The following is a 24,106-nucleotide window of genomic DNA, read 5'->3' as shown; positions in this document are numbered from 1 at the left end:
GAGTGCAAAGTGGTCCAGCCACTTTGAAAGACAGTTTGGTGATTTCTTACAAAACTAAACAGTGTCTCACCATATGATCCAGCAATCAATCACACTCCTTGGTATTTACCCAAAAGGGTTGAAAACATGTCCACACAAAAACCTGCACACAGATGTGTATAGCAGTTTTGTTCATAATGCCAAAACTTAGAAGCAACCAAGATGTCCTTCAGTAGATGAATGGATAAATGAACTGTGATACCGCCAGATAAAGGAATATTATTCATTGTTAAAAAGAAATGAGCTATCAAGCCACGAAAAGACACAGAGGAACCTTGAGTGCATATTACTTAGTGAAAGAAACCAGTCTGAAAAGGCTACACACTGTATGATTCTAACTATATGACATTCTGCAAAAAGGCAAAATTATGGAGACAGTGAAAAGATCAGTGATTGCCAGGGGTTAGGGAAAAGGGAGAGATGAAATGGCAGAGCACAGAGGATTTTTAGGGCAATGAAACCATCCTGTATGATATTATAATGGTGCGTATATGTCATTATAAATTCGTCCATACCCAAGAGTGAACCGTAATGTAAACTGGACTCTGTGTGCTAACGATGTGTCAGGGTAGGTTCACCAGTTGTAACAAATGTGCCACTGTGGTAGGGGATGTTGATGGGGAGGAATGAGGGGGGGGTTTATATGGAAAATCTCTGTACCTTCTGCTCAATTTTGTTGATAACCTAAAATTGCTCTAAACAATAAAGTCCGTTAAGAAAACAGAATCAGACAAATCTAAAATTTGGAACATTCTACTAGAAAAGAACAGGGAATAGGACAGTCATTAGGGAAATGCTCGTCAAAACCACAGTGAAATACCACTTCAGTTCATTAAGATGGCTACAATCAGAATGACAACCAATAGCAAGTATTGGGAAGATGTGGAGAAATTCATGTATTACTGATGGGCATGTAAAATGATGCAGCCACTTTGAAAAACACTATGGCAGTTCTTCAAAATGCTAAATATAGAGTTTCCATATGACTTGGAAATTGCACCCTTAGGTATATACCCAAGAGAAATGAAAACATATGTCTGCACAAAAACTTGTATGTGAATGTTCACAGCAGCATTATTCATGATAGCCAAAATATGGGGGAAAAAACCTTAATGTCTGTCTTAGCTCAGGCTGCCATAACAAAATACCATAGACTGGGTGGCTTGAACCGTAGACACTTATTTTTCTCAGTTCTGGAAACTGGGAGTCCAGGATTAAGGTGCTGGTTGCTTCGGTTGCTGGTGAGAGCCCCCTTCTTGGCTTGCAGCCAGCCCCCTTCTCCCTGTGTGCTCATGTGACCTATCCTTGTCGCATGTAGGCGGAGAGAGAGAGTGAGGTCTTGTTTCTTCTTCTTCTTGTTGGACACTATTCCCATCATGGGGACCCCACTCTCATGGCTGGTGTCTATTTTCCAAAGGAGAAATTAGAAGGTGCAAAGGTGGATAAATCAACGGAAGGGGGAAAAAATCAAACCCTGTGAGTTAAAGTCACACAATATACCAGAAGTAAAAAAATAAAACTGAAGTGGGATGACTCTTCATCCTGAAGGCAGACTGGCCGCTTAATCAGGCCTCGCTCAAGGACTGTTTTGCTTCCTCCTTTCTTTAGTAGAACGAGTACAGTAACTCTTCCTTTTCTTATCTCATCTTGAGCAATAAAAAATGATGTGATAATGTACATAGTGATTTTTTAAAAAGCAAGAGTAACAAAGAGTTTGACATTTTTCTCAAGTGGCTTTGTACAGATTATTTGGTGACACCCCCGTTTACCGTGTTTATTGGGCTAACTCCTTTGGCATCATTCTTGCTTTCTCCTGACATATGTGCCCCTCTTCTGTGTTCCCATGGCACTCTGTGCATATCTCTATCATATCTCCATGTACTGGCATCTTCTATTTATCTGCCTGTCTCCTCCATTAGACTATATGCTTCATTAAGGCCAACGACTGGATCTTTTCTTTGTCCCTCAGCATCTGTAACTGAATTTGGTGAATAGGAGGGGCTCAGTAAATGCTTGTTGAACTGAACTTAATGAATCACAGTGGAAGCCCTATTATCAGATGTGATAGGGGCTGATCGTTGGTCAGTTAATTTTTAAGATGTGAAAGAATATAATTGTTGAAAAATATGTATATACTGACAAAGTTTTATTTTAATTGAAAACATATAGTTTTATAATCTTTGACAATTATTTGATGTAGGGCATGGCCTTTGAATATGGGACCCTAATTATAGTTCTACTTAGTCTTTCTTGCATTAAGAAACAAAGGAAAAATTTTAAAAACCCTAGAGTGAAAAGTTTATTTAAAACAGAGGCACTTGGGAAGAACTTTGAGACGTGAATACAGAATCTTTAGATTTTTACTGTTTTTCCCAACCTGTAACAGATATCTTAACCACACCTAATTCAATAGAAATTTTTATTAGTAACTGTCTTTCATTGAGTATGTTTTAAGCATTTTAAATAGTTTTGGTAGAAACAATAGCTCTCTTTTTGCAGTCATATTTCTGATAACTAAATACAGTGGTGTTAACAGGTTTGGGAAGAGATATAACTGACTGACTTTTAGTAAGCATACAGTTTAGCTATTTGGATCAGAAGTGCAGGAAGTACTACACCAAAATTCCATCAATTATAGAACTCATGCAGAGTCTGCTCTATCCTGCCACAAGATTTCATAAACTTTGTTCTTCTTAAAACTCAGTGTTGTGAAATGTCTTATTGTCTTCTCAAGTTAGTCTGGCCACCCCCAAAGACTTTTATGCTAATTGGTTTTTTTATTTGTTTGTTTTAATTTCAGTGGTAGGAATGGGATCCTGGTGCTTCCACATGACTCTGAAATATGAAATGCAGGTCAGTAATGAAATAATTGACTAACTGCTTATTTCTCTTAATCCAGTGACACTTCAAATTTGAGAAAACAGCACATCACTGGAGGATGGTATTGAGACAAGAGACTGAAAAGAAAAAAGGGACTTGTAATCTCTGGAGTTCTTTACTTCAGGCCAAAGAATCCAAATTATCTAAGTGAAGTAAAGAGGCAAGCAAATAAGTTGTGCGTAGAAAAAACAAGTGAGAGCAGTATAGCTGTCTGACCCCCTCTTGCAGGCCTGTCCAGTTCTAGGGCAGGATTAGAGAGTAGAGGCCTATGGAGACGTCTGAAAAGACATAATCAGTTCACCCAAATACTGTATTCTTACTCTTAGATGCCTGCATTCCCTCATGTCTCTCTTTTATGGCATCCATTCAAATAGTCTTGTCCCTCTAGCTAGCAAAGTTTTAGAGCGATGCAAGAATTTTTATTTACTGTCCTTGCTCTAAGGAGGCCATATAGCTAGTCCTCAGTCTTTTGACCTCTTTGTTCCCCATCACTAACCCAGAAACTACTAGAATAGCACTGTCTAGTAGAAATATAATGTGAGCTACATATGTAATTTAAAATTTTCTGGTAGCCACATTTTAAAAAGCCACATTAAAAAGAAATAGGTGAAATTAATTTTAATAATATGTTTTATTTAACCCAGTATATCCAAAGTATTATTTCAACATGTAATCAACATAAAAATTGATTAATGAAATATTTCGTGTCCTGAAATGAGATATATATTTCACACTTGCAGTGTATCTCAATTTAGATTAGGTTTATTTGAAGTGATCAGTAGCCCCATAAGTCTAGTGGCTACTGTATTGGACAGTGCTATTCTGGAAGGATCTGTGTATACAACACTCTATGAATTATTAATTACAACTATATTAAATGTATAAGAATTCCTAGGATTGATTCTAATGTTCCACACATATTTATAATAGGGTGTCGTGTGCTGTGCATGCCGTGCTTGACTTGGAGAATACGCAAATGACTAAAACACGGGTCTGAGCTAATCAAGCAGAGGACACCCTTCTTCCCACACTTTCTGCCTGGGAAAACAGACTTATAAATAATAATATAGTATGAAAATTATTTTTAAAGAAGTACAAATAATCTATGGTAACATGGTGGAGCTTGAAAGAATCTATGAAAGTTAGACATTTAAACAAAATCTGAAAGAATTAGTTGAAACTTTTTAGGTAGTGAAAGGATAGAATGACGTACCAGACTTGCACTATGACATAAACAGAAGCAGGGAGTCATTACAATGTGTAGTATATCTGACAAAAATGGTAAAGCTAGAACTTAAAATGTGTTTGAAGAAATGGCAGGAATGATATTCAAAATATTTAACAACTGTATGGCAAGAGTACCAACAATCAGAATGGTGATCCTGTGGGCAACAACTGAGTGATAATCCTGACAATGAGGCATTGCATTTTATCATACTAAAAAATAATTGGAATTTGTCCAGCTCTGGCAATCATCAAGTGCTTTTATATATAGTATCTTAGAGAGTTATTACTCATGTTTTACAGATTCCAATACTAGAACTGAAGGAGGCTAATTGATTTGACCAAAACCACACATAGTTTATAAATATCTCATATATATTTGTATATGAATACATATTTCTATACACACAATTATATGTTCATTCTCTAGCTCCGTCCATGAGAGCACCTGGGAGCAGAGAACCCCGGTTCCAAAGAGCACACCAGCAGCCAGATCTGGTTTCTAAATAGCATTCTCCATTTAGAGGAACCAGAGCTGATTCCAAGGGCTGACGCAGAAAAAAAGGACAATATGAGCCTGGAACATCTTTTTGTGCCAGAAAGAATAGAAATGCTAAGAGTGATGGGGACATGTCAAAAGGACACTGAAGCCAACTTGAAGGGGTTCCCACTGGCCAAATTTGGGATAATTTGAGCATTAAAATAAGTAATGATAGTAGTAGATTATAGCACTTATCAAACCCATTGAATATATACCCCATTGAGTAAAGTGGGAAATCATGAGTCCACACTAAAATAATAGACAATATAATAAATGAAGCGATAAGTGATTATAGATAAACGAATAAATTAGAAGTTATGCTGAATTTACATAGTTTCAAAGTACCTCATCACAAAATAATTATAATGGGAAATAGAGTAACTATACAATGGAGGAGCCTAGCAGATATCGACCTTATTTAAGCAATCACAATGAGTCTCTTCAGTAATGGGACAGATCAAAATTGTGTGCCATCTGATAGGGCACAGTGGCAAGAACATAGCATCACTTCTGATGTTCTTACCAAAGATGCATAATCTGAATCTAGTCATATGGAAACATCAGGCAAAATCAAATTGAGTGACATTCTGTAAAATAACTGCCATGTAATCTTCAAAAGTACCCATGGTCATAAAATTGAAAGACTGAGGAATTGTTCAAGATTGAAGGAGACTAAAAAGACATGACCACTAAATACATCTGCTCCTGGACTGGATACTTTTTGTGTGCGTATGTGTGTATGCTTATATTTATGATATTATTGAGACACTTAGAAAAACTTTAATGGGGTCTAAGGATTACATGGCAGTAATTAAGCAATGGTAATTTCTTGATTTTGTTGATAGTATTGTGTATTTGTAGGTGAATTTTTTTTTAAAGATAGAACTCTCATACCATAAAATTCACCCTTTTAAATTATACAAGTTGTTTTAAGTATGCTCACAAAATTGTGGAACCATCACCATCATCTAATTCCAGAACATTTTCATCATCCCAAAGAAAGACCTCATGCTCATTAGCAATTATGCCCATTACTTCCTCCACCTAGCCCCTGATAGCCACTAATGTACTTTCTGTCTGTATGGATTTGCTTGTTTTGGACATTTCATAGCAATGGATAATATGTGGCCTTTTGTGTCTGGCTTCTTTTACTTAGGCCAAATAATATTCCATTTTATGGATATACCACATGTTGTTTATCTCTATATCAATTAATGGACGTTTGGGTTGTTTCCACTTTTTGGCTTCTATGCATAATGCTACTATGAACATTCATGTACAAGTTTTTGTGTTGATGTATGTTTTCAGTTCTCTTGGGTATAGGCATAGGAGTGGAATTGCTAGGTCACGTGGTAACTCCATGTTTAACCTTTTGAGGAGCTACCAGACTTTTTCAACGTGGCTGCACCATTTTACATTCCCACCAGCAATTTCTCCATATCCTTGTCAATACTTTTTATAGTCCGTCTTTTGATTATAGCCATCCTAGTGAGCGTGAAGTGATATCTCATTGTGGTTTTAATTTACATTTCCCTATGACTAATGATATTGAACATCCTCATGTGCTTATTGGCTATTTGTGTATCTTCTCAGGAGAAATGTCTATTCAGATCCTTTGCCCATTTTTAAATTGAATTATTTGCCTTTTTATCATGGAGTTGTAAGAGTTCTTTATATATTCTGGATACTGGACCTTACCAAATATATGGTTTGCAAATATTTTCTTCCAATCTGTGGGTGGTTTTTTCACTTTCTTAATAGCATCCTATGAAACAAAAATGTTTTCAATTTCGCTGAAGTCCTTTTACCTATTTTTTTCTTTGGTTGCTTGTGCTTTTGATATCACATCTAAGAAACCATTACATAATCCAAAGTCATGAAGATTCATACCTATGTTTTCTTCAAAGAGCCTTTATGGTTTTAGCTCTTAGATTTAGGTCTTTGTTCCATTTTTAATCAATTGTCATATGTGGTGTAAGGCAGGGGTCTAGCTTCATTCTTTTGCATGTGGATATCCAGTTGTCCTAGAGTCATTTGTTGAAAAGACTGTTCTTTCCCCTTTGAATTGTCTTGGCACCACTGTCAAAAATCAGTCAATCATAAATGTATGAATTTATTTTTTAACAGTCAATTCAACTCTCAATTCTGTTCCGTTGACTTATGTGTCTATCCTTTATGCCAGTGCCGCACAGCTTTGATTACTGTAGATTTGTAGTAAGTTTTGAAATTGGGAGCTGTGAGTCCTCCAAATTTGTTCTTCTTTTTAAAAATTGTTTAAGCTATGCTGGGTCCCTTGCATTTCCACATGAATGTTAGGATCAGCTTATTGATTTGTGCAAAAAGTTGGCTGGGATTTTGAAAGGGATTATATTGAGTCCACAGATCACTTTGGAGAGTATTGCCATCTTAATATTAAATCTTCCAATCCGTAAATACAGGATGCCTTCCTATTTACTTAAGTCTTTAATTTCTTTCAATGATGTTTTGTAGTTTGTGTGCAAGTCTCGACTTTTTAAATTAAATTTATTAATATTATATTCTTTTTGGTGCTATTGTAAATAGAGTTGTTTTTTTAACTTCTTTTTCTGATTTCTCATGTCTGATGTATAGAAATACCAATGATTTTTGCATATTGCTCTTGCATTCTGCAACCTTGCTGAACTTGTTTTTCACCTCTAATAGTTTTGTGTGTGTGCATGTGTGGATTCATTAGGGTTTTCTGTGTACAAAATCATGTCATGTGCAAATAGAGATAGTTTTACCTCTTCCTCGTTGATTGGATGCCTTTTACTTATTTTTCTTGCCTAATTGCCCCGACTAGAATTTCCAGTACACTGTTGAATAGAAGCAGAGAGAGCAGACATCCTAGTTTTGTTCCTGATCTTAGGAAGACGGCTTTCAGTCTTATACCATTAATTAATGGGGTTTTGTGTAGATGCCCTTTTTAGGCTGAAGAAATTCTCTTCTATTCCTAGTTTGTTGAGTGTTTTTATCATGAAAAGATGTTGGACTCTTCAAATATTTTTTCTGCATGTTTTGAGATGATCGTGTGGTTTTTCTCTTTTATTATATCACAGTCATGCACTGCATAACAACTTTTCAGTCAATGACAGACCACATCTATGATGGTGGACCCATAAGAAGCATATCATATAGCCTAGGTGTGTATTAGGCTATGCCATGCAGGTTTGCATCAGTACACTCTATGATGTTCGCACAGTGAAAAAAATCACCTAGCAGTGCATTTCTCAAAACGTATCCCTGTTGTGAAGTGACGCACGACTGTGGTGTGGTCTAGTACAATCTGATACACTGACTGATTTTCATATGTTGAACCAACTTTGCATTCCTGTGATAAATCCCATTTGGTCAAGGCAAGTAATCCAAGTGAATATCTCTGTAGGAAACATGCATTAAAGTGCTTAGGAGTAATGGAACCTCATGTCAGCAACTTAGTCAAATGGTTCAGGGAGAAAAAAGTTCTTTGTACTGTCCTTCAAACTTTTCTGTAAGTTAAAATTCTTTCAATTTTTTTTAAAATAGAAAAACAATGTACATATCCTTTGACTCAGTAATTGCACTCCTAGGAACACATCCTAAGAAAGTAATCAGAGGCAGAAAAAAGATGTTTCACAAGGATGTTTATCACAGTGTTATACATGATAAAGATTTTTAAATAGTCTAAATGTTTAATAGGGAGATTGTTAAATATACTATCATATATCTATGTGTTGAAATGCACTGTAGCCATTTAAAATAATATTGTGAAGACTTTTAACATGGTAAAATGTTATAAAGACTTAAAACTTTCTGTATATGATATCAATTTTATAGACAATAGAAAAAAGACTGGAAGTACATTTTGCCTAACTTCTTCTCTTACCGTTTTGCAAAATTTGTAATGTGTGACCCAAAATTATAACTCCCACCCACCCAGACAAATATCCTTAAAGCTCTTGCCCCTCTTTCTGAGCAATGCTCAACCCAGATCACGCTCAGTTATCTGCCTGTCCTGTGCCTGCACTGAGTAGCTAGATATGGCTCATAGATCACATCCCTTTGTTAAATGATTTCACTTTGAAATTATTGAACAATAATCTCAAATAACCACTCGGTTCCACAAAGCAGAACCATTACATTTCCCTGCCAATTTTACCTTCCATTCTCCAGAACTGTTATTTCACCCCGTTCCTCTTTCCTTAGATTTCTTTTTGTGTTTCTTTTGCCTCATACCCCCTTCTCTTTGCTCAGCATTTCACTGAGAATATAGAAACAATCAATCAGGAACTCCCTCATCTTTCTACCACCACCTTCTTCCTCCTATTATTATGGAAGAAATGTCCCAACTTCTATCAAAGGCCAGTGTCCCCTTCCCCAGGCTCTGAATTTATCCCTCCCTCCTACTCGAAAGAGTTCACTCCTGTGGTTACATACCCCACCCCAGTCTCTTGCTCCACCATAGTCTTTAGAAAGTCACTAGTCACTGCCATCTGCATACAACCATCCTCAAATAGCTCCCATCTTTAGAAAATTACTCTTCCCTTGACCCTGTGTCCAGCCCCAGCTATTGAGTCATTTTTTGTTCCCTTTCACATATAAACCACTTGAGTGTCTCTGCTCTCTCCACGCTTACCTCCTTCTCTTTTCCTCCCATTCCAGTTAGGTATTTCTTCCCTTCACGTCACAGAAACTGCTGTTGTCAAGGTCATCGGTGACCTTCATCTTGCCAGATCCAATAGACACATTTTTATCTTCTTATTTAACCTCTCAGTAGCATTCCACATATATTTGCTTGTTTCTTCATGAACCATTTGTCTTGGCTTCCCAGTTTTCCTTGTCTTAAGGAAAAGGAAATTCCCTTAGCTTTCCTCCTTGCCTCACTGGTCACTCTTTTAGTCCTGGGCCACCTTCTCTATATTCTTTCCTAGGTGATCTCATATAATCTCATGGCATTAAATATGACTTATATGCTGCTGATTCAAAATATCTATCTTCAGCTCTAACCTCACCTTGGAGCTCTAGATTTGTATGTCCATCTGTGCGTTTGACATACGCTTCAATGTCTAGTAGAAGTCTCAGCCTTTAACATGGGCATTATGTAATTCTTTATTTCTTTTCCCATACCCATTCTTTCCCTAGTGTTCCTGTAGTATTCCCCATGATGCCATCACCCACCCAACTGCTGAAGCCGAAAACCTAGAGTTATCCCTCATTTCTTTCTTTCCCTCATCCCTCACACCTAAACTGTTAGTCCTTCCGCTGGTTTTACCTTTAAAATACACTTGACAGGGGCTGGCCCAGTGGCGCAGCGGTTAAGCGCGCACGTTCTGCTTTGGCAGCACGGGGTTCGCCGGTTTGGATCCCGGGTGTGGACATGGTACTGCTTGGCAGGCCATGCTGTGGTAGGCGTCCCACGTGTAAAGTAGAGGAGGATGGGCACGGATGTAGCTCAGGGCCCGTCTTCCTCAACAAAAAGAGGAGGATTGGAAGCAGATGTTAGCTCAGGGCTAATCTTCCTCAAAAATAAAAAAATAAAATAAAATACACTTGGATCTGCCTACTCTCTCTGATTTTACTACTCCTACCCTAGTGTAAGCCATCACTGTCTCATTTCTTGATCACTGCAGTAGTCACCATTGCCCCTCCAACCAGCAGGGTGATCTTTTAAATTTTAAATCAGGTCATGTCATTCTGCTTAAGACTCTCCAAGGTATCCTTTTGCACTTGAAGTGAAATCCAAATTCTTTAGTGGCCTCCATGATCAAGCCGAGGTCTAGTTCTCCAACCTCTGCGTTGTTCACTATACTCCAGCCACGTTGGCCTTGCTGTCCTTTCGAAACTGCCTCAGGGCCTTTGTAATTGTTATGTCCTCTGCCTGCAACACTTTTCTCAGATCTCTGCATGTCTAGTTCCTTCTAATTCCTCAGATATGCCTTTTCTGACCATTTTGTGTAAAGCAACCCCTTCTGCAAATTACTTTATGTTATGCTTTTCATAGCACTTATCACCATTTGAAATTATCTTATTTTGCAGTCTCTCCCAACTAGAATAGAATGTAAAGGTCTGGAGAGCAGAGATCTCACCTGTGTTAAATACCACTGTATCTTTAGCATAGAGAATAATGCTGGCACGTGACCTGGGCACAGTAAATACATCTTAGAAGGGAGTGAGGAAGGAAGGACATTTAATTAACCATTTGCGTGAATGACTAAGAGATGCATTGAAATATTAAATTGTAGTTATCCCTGGATTGTGGAATTATAGGCAATTATATTTCTTTCTCTCTGCATTTCTACATTTTCCAAATTTTCTACAATAAACATGAAGCACTTTTATAGTAAGGAAAATACATGTTTATGTTTGTGTTTTAAAAAAGAGACTTTAAACGACTCCAACGTTGCTTCCGAGGAATAATAGTACTAATCAGCCAGTCAGAATACCCGCCATCCTAAAGCAAACTATCTTGTTCCTGGGGTTTTGAGTTTTATTTGTGTTGTAGATTATTGTGTTTTCCAAAGATATCTACACCAATATATCCCATCCCACCTGCTTTTCTTACAGGGTGGTGTTGACCCTGCTCAAGAGGTAGGATCTTTGTTCCTTGCCCTTGAATCTGGGCAGGACTGTGACTGTGGTGGGCATGAAGCTATACACCTTCCAAGACTGAGTCTCAAAAGGCAATAAAGCTTCTGCCTAGTCCTCCTGGGACGCTTACCCTTGGAACCCAGCACCATGTTGTAAAGAAACCAACTAGCCACGTGAAGAAGCCATTATAGATGTTTCTGCCACAGCCTTACCTGAAGGCCCCAGACTTCAGCCAGCATCAGCTGCCAAGTATTTCAGTGAGTGAATCTTTAGATGATTCCAGCCCCCAGCCTTTGAGCTATCCCAGCTGGCACTGAGTGAAGTAGGGATGAACTATCCTCTCCTAACCCTGCTCAAAAATGCACATTAATGAGCAAAATAAATATTGTTATTTTAAGCTGCTGAGTTTTAGGGTGGCTTGCTATACATTAGCAGATAGCCAGAACAATTTACAAAACATCTAGTCTAATTCTGTGCATACAATAACCTCTGACATTTCCTTAACACCTGTTTTCTAAGACTTAGATAAATTTTAAAATCTCAAGGATCATTCTGCTGTCCATTATATTATTCCTAAAACATTATTCCTGGAACTAGTGTGTTCTGCCCCATATATGAAGGAACAACTGGATGAATGTGTTGAGACAAGATGTCAGGCGAGACTAAGCATCTCAGTGAGGGAGGGGATAGGCTCCCCTACTGTGCGCTGAGCAGATCATGACAAGAAAATTGCATTCATTTCTGAGGACTGATCTGGCTTGTGTTCAAATGAGAAACACCAGAAGAAAGAACTAAAACTCTAGTCATGATGCCCGAGAGGAAGGACCAGGAATATTTAACCTGACAAGAGAAGACATGCTCACTCACCCCGACTCAGCTGTGCACACCAGACTCTGTCCATTCTATGCTCTGGCCCTGTTGTTCATGTCTGACCCTATTGACTTCCCCTTCTCCCATGGACAATTCCTGTGCGTCTTTAAAGTCTCAGCCAAAGTGTCAGCTCCTTTAGGAAGCCTTCCATGGCCCCAGGGTGGAATATGTACCCCTCATATGTTCTTCCATAACACTTTGTGCATTTCTGTTACTGCCCTTATTGCTGTTGTTTTATAAATATATTTGTATGTCTGTCTTGTCTATCAGAATGTGAGTTACCTAAGAGCAGAAACTCTCTCTGGTTAACCTTGGTGTATCCTTTACTTCTATCACGGGTCTGGAACATAGCACTACATAAATCTTTTAAGAATCAATGTTTGAAGGGTTGACATGTTGAAGAGAGTTAGGTTTATTCTGTATGGTCCTAGTGGGGTTAAAGATAAAGAGACATCTTGCTTAACACAGGGAAGAATTTGTTAAGCCAGTAGGTGGTAAGGGCTGCCTTGGGAGATCTTGAGCCCTCTGTCCTTGTAGGTGCCCAAACTTAGGTTAAACAAACACTTTCATTAGTTCAAAATTTTTTATTTGGTACCTGGGCAACAGCTATGCATAGGTAAAGATGATATAGTCCCTCCCTCAAGAAGTCTATGCTCTAGGATTGAAGATAACATGCTAGTGAATGCAGTGATAAAGGGACCTACAGGGTGCTATGGAAATGGAAAGAGAAACTATTTAGGTCAGGAAGGTCAGAGAGGGCGTTCACATAGATGACTCAGATCCATGTTTGAGTTGCATCTTCAAAGATGAATAGGAATTTGCCAGGCCAACTAGAACCCACAGAGTTGTGAGAGTATGTCTGGCATCTCAGGGCACTGCAAGAGGTACATTATGGTTGTAGCCATGGAGTGGGAGTATGCGGTGATGATGGTGATAGCGCTCCCAGTAATAGTAGCTAACATTTGTTACATTATCGAGTACTTGCTCTGGGCCAGGCATTGAACTAAGTGGCAGGAGATGTGGTTTAGGAAACTAACCGGAGGCTAAATCTAAGCCTCTTGGACTTTATCTTCTCTGAGCCATTGATGGATTTTAAGCAGAGGTGGGACACACTTTGATTTGCATATAAACTTAATTGTTGGCTAGGTTGTTACCTAGATAGTACAACGTTTGGATGGACAAGATGGCCTTTGATGCTGAGATCTTTGATTCTACTCTTTATCATTACTGTAATACTACTTTATCAGCTTCATGGACAAATCATACAAGTGCTTTGTTTCCTTCCTCTTTTGAACTACAAAGTTGTGGTTTTTGTGCTTGCTTAAATGGGCAGAAATGACCTATGACCCATTTTCCCAGTGATTGAGGAGGAGGGAGGAATCATCAATTTTGAAGGACTTGTTTCAACAGCTTCTTCATCTCGTTTAATCTGAACATATGATCATGAATATTCCTTGCAGGCTCCCTGTCTTGTCTCCACAAAGCTGGATAAGTTTGGCTCAGGTGGGCCATCATTTGTTATGCACAGTCACTGAAACAAAGTAAGAAAAGGCAGTGCTGCCGCGACCTGTCTCTGGTGGTCAGTGAACCATTCCATCAGCCTGAATTTAGCGTGTAGGTGTAAAGAAATTGGAGGCCCATGTTTCACTTCTGCCTAAACTGAGCACGAGAAACATTGACAGTTCTGTGTTAAGAATGATTTGGAGCTTGGATGGTATTTTCTTCAGATTTATTATCGCCAAGTGGCTGCTTGAGTCCCAGGTCTGATTCTATTACTTTACTACCTATTTGAGCATAGACATGCCATTTAATCTTGCTGTGCCTTAGTTTTCTCATCTCTCTAATGGGTCTGTAGGAGTATTGTGAGGATCAGTTGGTCAGCATGTATGAAACTGCCATCATAGGATCTGGTAAGTAAGTGTATGGATTTTTGAAATTTAGTCCAATCTACAAATTTTATAAGTGGTAAAACAGGCCAAGGGAGGGGAAATGACTTGACTAGAAGTTACATGGAAAGTTAGACAAGATTGGGGTCTAGAGTTTGTTTTGTATTCTTTGTTTCCTTTACCTGTCTTAGGACTTTGTCCTATGTTGATGATGGTAAGAGTATAAAATCTTTAAGTTTTTAGGAGACTTCTCCCAGATTTTCTTTTCATTTAGTCACTCATTCAACTCATTCTTTTTTGCTGTCACTAACTGAAATAAATAGTTATTGATAATCTGGGGGAGGGTAAAATTAAAGGCAATTTCTCAATTTTTTCTTTATGTTTTTCTGCTTTTTCCAAGTATTCTACACTGAGCATGTAGTTTGTTGGATATTAGGGAAAAAATCAATGCTAGTAATAAAAGGCAGTATTCACCTGTTTCTCATAAGTAAAAATAAATAAATTTATCTTAGAAAATAAAACCAAAGAAAAATATTTGTTCACCTATAACTTTATTTATAATACAAAACCAAAAATAGCTTAAATGTTAGGTAATAGTGTAAGCTAATTCAGACTTTGTAATGTAAACAACAAATGTTCTGTTACAAATACTACCCTCTTTCTCCTTTGCTTCCTATCTCAATGAATGGAACCACCTTACACTGAAAGCCCAAGGCAAAAACCTATGATTCATCTTTAATTTCTCCTACTTTCTCACCTCTGCAAACACTAAAACCTCTCAACTGAACTTTCGTGATAAGTCTTGACCACATCTACCTCTAGCTGTCTCCATTGTCGCTCCCTTAATTCATCATCTCCAACCCAGATTCCTGTAACTGTCTCCTAATTGATGTGCCTGTCTCCCCAGTCCCTTTGTCACACTGGAACAGAAATGCTCGTCCTACAAACAAAACTGTTTTCATTCTTTGACTAATGTTTGCTAGGCTTTTACGAGTGTTAGGGATGAGATGTGTAAAATACAGTCCCTGCTCTCCAGATGGTGTGTCACTTTCTAAATCTCTTTACTACTTCCCGTAGTTCGAGCTCATAAAGTGAACCATAGGCTCTGTGATCTGGCCGTGCCTACCTCTCCAGACTCCTCTTCAGAATGAATGAATAAGCTTATTTGTTCACAAACAATAAACTGAATATACACACTCAGAGTAAATTAGTTGATGATAAATATATAAAAGAATTAGTAAAAGATATTATATAGTTAGAGGTAACCATATTAATCATTCTGATGTTTTAATTTGCATAATAGTTGAAACTCTACAGTATTCATATCTGTCTTTGTTTCTCATAGCTATTGGATGAACTCCCGATGATTTACAGCTGTTGTATATTTGTGTACTGCATGTAAGTATTTATGTTTAAAATTCACTTGTTTGATGTATTTTAAAATTTATGTTTGCCTCATAGCGAATTAAGTAGTGTAACTAACTCACTTATGTTGCTGGCGATTGTAATAGTGTAGAAGATTATAACTTTGTGATCTAAATGTAGACTATAATCTCTGGGAAGTTATAATAATGTTGTTCATTAACTTTTGTAATCTCAAGACCCTATAGCTAATTTAGATAGACTCTTACTTAAATTTGACTTAAGTTGTATTTTTGCCTTTACTTGAGTTATGAATATGTACAAATTTAAAGTTTTATATATTATGCCATAAAAATAATATTTATCTACTTTGTACCTGTAATTGTGCCAGGCAGCATACCAAGTCATCTCTAATTCTCACAGTTGTGCAAGATAAATGGGTATTGTTCCCACTTTATAGATGCTGAAGTGAAGCACAGAGAGGTTTAGTAACTTGTTTGCAGATATAAGCAGAGCTTATCTTAGATGACTTGCCTAAGGTCATGCAGTTAGGAAGTGTCAGAGTTGGAAACTGTACTAAAGTTTAATAACTTTGCCTTCTAAGTATACTTTCTATTCTCTAGCACTAATAGTTAAGACATCTCTGAACCCCTTACGTGATGGTTATCTGATTTCTTTCAATATGGTCGTCACTGATAGCTCAAGAATATCTTCTTCTAAAGATATGTAAAAATCAGAATAGTTTGAAAAAAATACGTTATTACAAAGAGCTCATCTGAAACTCTTTCTGTAAAGGGCTAGATAGTAATTATTTTAGGCTTTGTGGGCCTGTGGTCTCTGTTACAGCTCTTGAGCTCTGCTGTTGTAGCGTGGAAACAGTCATAGAAATAGGTAAACAAATGGTTGTGATTATGTTCCAGTAAAATTTTATTTACAAAAATAAGGCTTAGGCTGAGAAATTGGCTCTTGGGCTATAGTTTGCTACCCTTGACTTTAAAAAATACTTTTAGATGAGCTCCTGTTAATAAGTCATCAAATCGCAGACTTTAAAGGTAAAAGAGATCTTAGAAATCATCTGGGGCAACCACCTTTCTTTACAGATGAGAGCTAGGAGTTGGGTCCAATTCCCACAGCAAATTACTTAGTAAACTGAGAACTGTCCCTCAGCTTGTACCAAAACATAGGCTCAAAGGTTGGATATTTAATTGATGGCTAAATATTTGTTGATATTTCCTTATTTACTGAATCTTTCCTGTGTGTCAGACAGTATCCTAGTGACTAGATAGATGAAAAAAGATTTTATCTCTGCACACAAGGAATTCTCAGTCTGGTTGGGGAGACAGGTAAGTAAAGAGACAATTATAATAGAGTGATATTTTCTGTAATAGTGTGTCTTAGTCAGGGATCCTTAGTGGCAAGATGTACAAACCTACTCCGGCCAGCTGGAGTTGAGAGATTTATTTATTGTAGGGACATGAGGAAATTCTATAGGATCCAAAAGCAGGAGAGACAGCCTCACTAGAACTGGAAGGACAGCTTCTCTCTCCCTCCCTCTTTTCTCCATTCCTTTCTCTCCACATGGTTTCAAGTCTTTGTATCTGCTTTGTTTTTCTCTCCCTACAGATCACTTCTCTGCTCATTCATCTGCTCGTTCATTCAGTTTTGTTGCCCAAATATCAGCATCAGATCTTGAATCCGTATGCCTTTATACTTTGACTCTACACGTAGTTGATTCAGTCTGATTCAGTCTGTGGCTCCCAAACTCCACATTTCAGGGGCGAGCCTCTCATTGGCCCAGTTTGTCAGGTGCCTACTCCTGGTCCCCACCGCCTCTTGAAGGCTGTAGACAATGTGGGTTCTCTAGGATGAGAATGTGCGTGGGAGGAAATGATGGGCATCACTGGACCTACAGGCATGTATGCAAGTGGTAAAACAGCATTGTATTTGTTTTCCTAGTTATATGTTCCCAAACATGTTTCTTTTTCTCTCTTTTTAAGGTTTGAATGTTTCAAGATGAAGAACTCAGTAAACTATCATCTGCTTTTTACCTTAGTTCTCTTCAGTTTAATAGTCACCACAGTAAGTCACATTTTGTTTCTGAAAGGTTAAGCATACGGAATAGCCATTTATGGAATTTGGCACATTTTGCTTCCAGTGTTTGCTTCATGCTTTTCAGACTGAAATGTTTCTGCATGAAACTCACAGATTTGTTCCATTGTTTTCTGTTTAGGTGTTATTTCTCAACAAAAAGTTGAAACAACTTTTTAAAAAATCTGGTTTTTTTTTTTTGAGGAGGATTAGCCCTGAGCTCACTACTGCCATTCCTCCTCCTTTTTGTTGAGGAAGACTGGCCCTGAGCTAACATGCATGCCCATTTTCCTCGACTTTATATGTGGGACGCCTACCACAGCATGGCATGCCAAGCGGTGCCATGTCCGCACCTGGGATCTGAACCATCGAACCCTGGGCGGCCGAGAAGCAGAACGTGTGAACTTAACCACTGTGCCACCAGGCCGGCCCCTGGTTTTTTTTTTAAGGTGGGAAAATGTCAAAAGGCAAATATTTAGTAGCAATGGAAAAAAATTAACTTTTTCTCATGGATGGACATGTTACCTCCTATTTGTTAAAAAAAAGAGATTGGCTCTGCTCTGTTGGGCCTAGTATGACTATTTAATGGTTAACCTCCTAATAAATTGAGATAACTGGTCATTTCTGATTCTACCCTAGTGCTTTTTTTCCTCAAGTGAATTGCATTGTGTATTAAGAGAGACTCATTTTGGGGCTGGCCCCGTGGCCGAGTGGTTAAGTTCACGTGCTCCGCTTCAGCGGCCCAGGGTTTCGCCCATTCAGATTCTGGGCGTGGACATGGCACCGCTCCTCAGGTCATTCTGAGGCAGCATCCCACATAGCACAACCAGAGGCTCTCACAACTAGAATATACAACTATGTACTGGGGGGCTTTGGGGAGAAGAAGACGAAAAAAAAAGATGGGCAACAGATGTTAGCTCAGGTGCCAGTCTTTTACAAAAAAAAAAAAGAGATTCATTTCAACAAACGTTTATTGCAAACCTACCATATCAGGCAGTAGAAAATACAAAGATGACTAAGAAGCAGTTGCTGTGCTTGAGGAGTACAGTCTAGTAGGAAAGTCAAACATGTAAACAAAGAATTGCATCAAAAGATGGTAAGAGAGGTAAAAACTAGTTATACAATGATGAGATGAAGGCGGATCAATGAAAACTGCTTGAGGGGGTCCAGGAAAACTCCAGAGAGGAGGCACTCCGGCTGAGTGTTAACTGATGATTAGGACTTCGCCACTGTCCACAGGGGTAGAACCTTGGAACAGTAAAATGAATTATCATTTTTAAGTGCTTACTATGTGCCAGATACTGTACTGAATACTTTACATTTATTTTCTCATTAAATCATCACTGCTAATAAAACTGGGAGAGATTTAATATGGCTGGAACGGATGTAATGTGGAGAGCAGTGAATGAATCTAGTGAATTAGACAAATGTCAGATTATAAAGACCTTTGTACACCATGTTTAAGTTTGAATTTTTATTCTCAAGTAGTGTAGAGCCATTAACTGGTTGAAAGTAGAGGAAAAACATAATTAGATATGTGTTCTAGAAAGATTACTTTGCTTGTAGAGGATGGATTAGGGGAGTTGGAGGCCAGACCCATGACTTTTGCATTTGCGTAGGGCAGATATGAGACTCAAACTGAGGTAAAATAGCTGTGGGGAGGAAAGAAGCTGTCATAATAGCAATCCACATGACTTGTGACCCACTAAGTAGGGGGTTGGGAATGGAGTCAAAAGAAGGAATTGTCTAGAATGATTCCTTAGTTTATGGCCTGTCCATCAGGATACATCTAGTAGGTCCTTAATTAAGATAGGAAACTTGGAGGAAGAGCGGATTTTGCAGGAAATGTAATGTTAGGTTTGTGTCATGGGATAGGGGTAGGTAAGTTCCGTTTGGAATGTGTTGAGATGGAGGTGCCTGATATTAATGATATCTGAGGCTTAACAGGTAAGATGGACTAAAGATGTGGATTGGGGGTTGTCAGGGTATAGGTAGTACTAGAAATGTGGGAATAGATGAACTGGCACAGAGATAGCATAGACCATTAAGATGACCAAAGATATGACCCTTTGGAACACTGACTTTTTTCTTTTACAGAGATAAACAAAACAGTATAATTTATGATATTATATCCTAAGAGTTACAGTTGATTTGTCTCTCTGACATTCAAAGCCTGTCAGTATGCAAACTCTTTATGATAAAATTAGGATACCTCTTTTCATAATGCCTAAAGATTTCAATAAGAATCAACATTTTTTAAATAAAAATTGTATACATTTAAGATGTACAACATGATGACTTGATATACATAGTGAAATGATTACTACAGTCAAGGTAATTGATATATCTTCTCGCATAGTTACCATTTGTGTGTGTGTGATGAGAGCAGCCAAAATCTACTCCCAGCAAATTGCCAGTGTTCAGTCCAGTATTATTAATCACCATGCTGTATGCTGGAACACTGACATTTGAGGGTCAGGTGGAAGAAATGAAGCCAGCAAAGTAGACTGAGAACAAGTAATCAGAGTTGTAGGAGAACTCAGAGAGCCTGATGTCACAGAGTACAAAGACATTACTAGAAGGACTAACAGTATTAGTTGCCTCTGAGAGGATGAGTGAGATGAAGAGGTTTGACCCATTGAGGTTTGACCCATAAAAATTTCGGGTAAAAGACCAAGTAAACGTAATAAGGATATTGTGAGCAGTAGATTGTTGGAAGCAGAAGCTAGATTTCAGTGAGTTGAAAAGGTGAATAGGAGACTGAAGGAGCATTTTCTTATGTTTCTGCATTGCCCTGCATATTCCTTTGCATAAACTACATACTCGTTAATCATGAGAGAATCCTAGAATTTCAGAGGTGAAAGGAAGTCTTGCTACTGTATAAAAGAAAAAAATAAAGTCCAGAGAGATTTATGACTTGTCTGGCCAACCAAGTTCACATGGAGAATTGGTAGGAGAGTCACGACTAGACCCCTTTGTAGGTTAAGAGCTGATGTGGTTGAAACACAGGCTTGGGAGTCAGTCAGATCTGAGTTTGGACCAACACTGTTACTTAAGAAGTGGGACGTTGGGGAAGTTACTGAATCTCTCTCTGCTTTAGTTTTCCTCATCTGTAAAATAAAGATAATTGCATACATTGCATATTAGTTCTGAGAATTAATACCTGGCACATAGTAAGGACTCCATAATTCTTTTGCCTTAAAAACATGTCTTTAGGGGGCCAGTCTGGTGGCATAGTGGTTAAGTTCACTTGCTCCACTTTGGTGGCCTGGGGTTCATGGGTTTTGATCCCAGGTGCAGACCTACACAGTGCTCATCAAGCCATGCTGTGGTGGTGTCCCACATACAAAATAGAGGAAGACTGATGTACATGTTAGCTCAGCGACAATCTTCCTCACCAAAAAAAAGAAAAAGTACCTTTACTAGACATGTCCTTTTGCATTTCTTTTATTAGCAACAGTAGAAACCTGAAACTATAAAAAGGGAGATTAGTATTTTGAACAGATTTCAGAGATTAAAAGCATTCTTCCTCACTGAGTTTAGACTTACAGATACCTGTATAATGTCTCATACACATCTTACTGTTAAAGCTCTGTGAGTGCTTACTTAAAGGAAATAGTGTGCCCTCGTTGCAATGAGGGTAGGAACTTCCTCCAGAAATAAGAAATTTTGTAACCAAATTATAAAATTATGTAAAATTTTGTGAGCTCAGCACTGCATTAAATGGGGATATAGAGATATCTAAGCACAGTCCTTGCTGTCAGAGAGATTACTGCCTTGTAGGGGAGAGAAACAAATATCCTAATAAATGCCGTGAAGTTTATACTTGGACAGTGAGGGTACAAAGGAGGGTGAGTGGTTGCTTCTGCCGAATAGAGAGGGATCAGAAAAGGCTTCGAGCACGAGGTATAGTTTGAGCTGAGTGTTGAAAGATGAGTTTTTGCCGGCAGGGGAGGATTTCTGAATAAAGTAAAGAGCAGCATGTTTAAAGATACAGAAGAATGAAACTAGCGCATTTGGGGAAGCGCTGTATGCTCTGGAGCCTAGGATGAAGGAGACAAGAAGAGAGCAATGAGGCCAAACAGAAAGGCAGGAGTGAGATCATGGAAGGCTTTGAAATTTGGACTTTGTCTTGTAAGTGATGGGAGTCATTTCAGGGTTATAATTTGCATTTTGATTCCTCTCTACCATGTCATTTTAAAGGTGTACTCCTATAGGGCAATAAATGCATGCTAAATCTTAAATAGGCATTGAGCTTAATCACCCACATGGCCGTGGAGCTGAAAACTAGGGTTTGTGTAACGGGGAATGCATCTAGGTGAGTGACTTGTGTGTTTAGGTGAGTGAGTGAGAGGTTTTTGGAAGCAGAGGAAAGCACAAGAAATTTGTTTTAAATGTTTTCACTTATTGAGCACCTATTATATGCTACACTTCCACATATTTTAGCTTATTATTCCTTACCGCTATTATTCCTGTTGTTCAAATAGGGGAAAATACGTCTTTTGGTTAAGTGACTTGCTCAAGGCATGTAGCAAGTAAGTGGCAGTCTGACATTTAACTCCTGTCTCTACCTCTAAGCGCTCTAGAGCAGATCTGCTATAGGGATTGTCGGCATAACCTCTTCAGCCCTCTTGAGTATCTGTGCATCTTTGCCCCTCCTTGATGCTGATGCGGAGGCCAAGAGACCAGAGTAATGCACAACAGCTTTGAAACATTTAGTTTACCATGGTAAACTAGCACTAGGGGATCCCCACCTGTGGGTACTAGCCCCTCTGTAGCATGCCAGCTAACCTAATTGGTTAGATCTGGCTGGAGTCACATCTAAGCAGCAGGACTACAGAAGCAGGAAATTTACTTGGGATTTGCAGAATTGTTGGAATAGATTTTCTTCCCTCTCCATAATGCACTTCATTCTCATGTGTTTCTTTTAATATTTTGCAGGTTTACCTTAAGGTAAAGGAGCCTATATTTCAGCAGGTAATTTTTAGAAATTATTACACATTTGATTGTTTAGCAATACTTGCTGCCTTGTGTTTTCCTTTTCTAGTAAATTATATGCAGATACAGCTTCTGAAAATGAAATCGTAGATATCCTGAGAAAGTCCATTGTTTAAAACGGAGGTTGCAAATGCAAACGCCTAGAGGAGCCAGGTGTGGATAATAGGAGTATACCTGGGACAGCCAGTGCCCAGGCCCGGCTGGCTGTGGGGAGTCAGTGACGCAGGTGCGGCATGGCTCTTAGAAGCAGGAAAAAACAGGAAGCGTTATGCACATACACATATAAAATCTGTTTTATGACAGTATTTTCTAGAAAAGATAGACTGAAAAATCCTTGAATATTTTCCCCTAATGTATATTTTAATGAGACTTTTGCCGGGGAGGTTATTTACATTGAGGGAAGCAAACATAGGAAACTTTGCTTTAGGAAATAGTGATTTGAGTGCATCCCACAATGAAACGAGAGTGAAATAAAGTAGCAGACCCTAAATAAAGAGAGCTTTTGTTTATTGAGTGCTACCATGTGCCTGGCACTATGCTCATTACTACACCAGACTCTGATCTCCCCAGCAGTCCCACAAATTAGCAATTATTGTCCACATTTTAAGGGAGATGAGCTCAGAGATATTAATTTGCCCCAGGGTTACACAGTTATCACAGGGCAGAGCCAGAATTGTAACTTAGATTTGTTTAAATCTTGTCTCCCTTTTTTCAACAAAGTAGCAAACAAAAATAAATAAATAAGCACACGTTTCAGGAGTATTGGAGGCTTTGTAGTTTTAGAATATTTGTGCTTATATAACAAGTAAATGTTCCTGTAACTTTTTAAGCTTAAACTAGACGATAATCATCTGACTGAGATCTGTTTTTTGAAATAAATTCCAAAACCACATTATTGTGCCTTCCTTTTCTACAGGCCAGCTGAAAGTAGATGTCACGGGAGAGGTCATTCTCACTTTCCTGTTGATCATAGCTTGAAATGGTGTCATTGTGTAATTACCCCTTTATTTAGAAAGATTTACTGACACAGTGTAAAAAATGAAGTAAGTTTATTTATATGAAGAATACTTCAGTTTTTATGAATTTCTTGTTTGCCTTTATAAGAAAGAGAAATCGTAACCACCAAAAACCAAAATTTAGAAATTTGGGATTAATTTTTATAAGTTTATGACCATCAAGTTCCCATTTTGTATTTTAGACCTATTTTGACAGTATGTTTATGTAATAAAAGTAACCAATTATTCATATAACTTCCAATGCTGCAATTTCTATGTGTTTTTCCAGTCATAAATATTGTCTTGTCTGTATATGATGGGGATGAGGTTTGCTGATAGGAGGGGAAGCAGGATGAAAGCTTACAGCTATGGTTTATATCCTAAGCCTAGAGATTACAAATCAGGATAGAGAAGTGCAGAAGGAGGGCAGTGCTCAGGTAAAGTGGATAAGCGACTGAGTGTAGAAGACATTCATTCATTCAGCAGATGTCCACTGTGTACGTTCTCAGTACCAGATTCTGAGCTGGGAGTTGGAAGGAGATAGGCAGCAGAGCAGAGACTTTAAAATCTGAAGTCAGGCAGACCTAGATTCAAATCTAGTCTCTCCACTTACTAGCAGGTTTGAGCTTTGGTGTCCT

At 38.3% G+C, this 24,106-nt stretch overlaps 1 protein-coding gene across 3 annotated transcripts in view; it reads left to right on the top strand.

Annotated features, from left to right (window-relative positions):
- The window catches only part of ACER3 (alkaline ceramidase 3), a 150,509-nt gene that overhangs the window by 79,875 nt on the left and 46,528 nt on the right, over positions 1–24,106 (top strand). For 2 of the 3 annotated variants that reach the window (XM_023645671.2, XM_023645672.2), the window contains 4 exons: positions 2,840–2,892; positions 15,371–15,423; positions 17,385–17,466; positions 22,417–22,452. In XM_023645671.2, the coding sequence (XP_023501439.1) occupies positions 2,840–2,892; positions 15,371–15,423; positions 17,385–17,466; positions 22,417–22,452 (224 nt within the window). The remainder of the gene's footprint in view (positions 1–2,839; positions 2,893–15,370; positions 15,424–17,384; positions 17,467–22,416; positions 22,453–24,106) is intronic. The other variant, XM_070274358.1, reaches the window with a different exon arrangement.

Source organism: Equus caballus, chromosome 7 (genome assembly GCF_041296265.1).
Source record: "Equus caballus isolate H_3958 breed thoroughbred chromosome 7, TB-T2T, whole genome shotgun sequence".
NCBI lineage: Eukaryota > Metazoa > Chordata > Mammalia > Perissodactyla > Equidae > Equus > Equus caballus.
The sequence above is the reverse complement of the archived record's forward strand: the minus strand, read 5'-3'. Positions and strand labels throughout refer to the sequence as shown.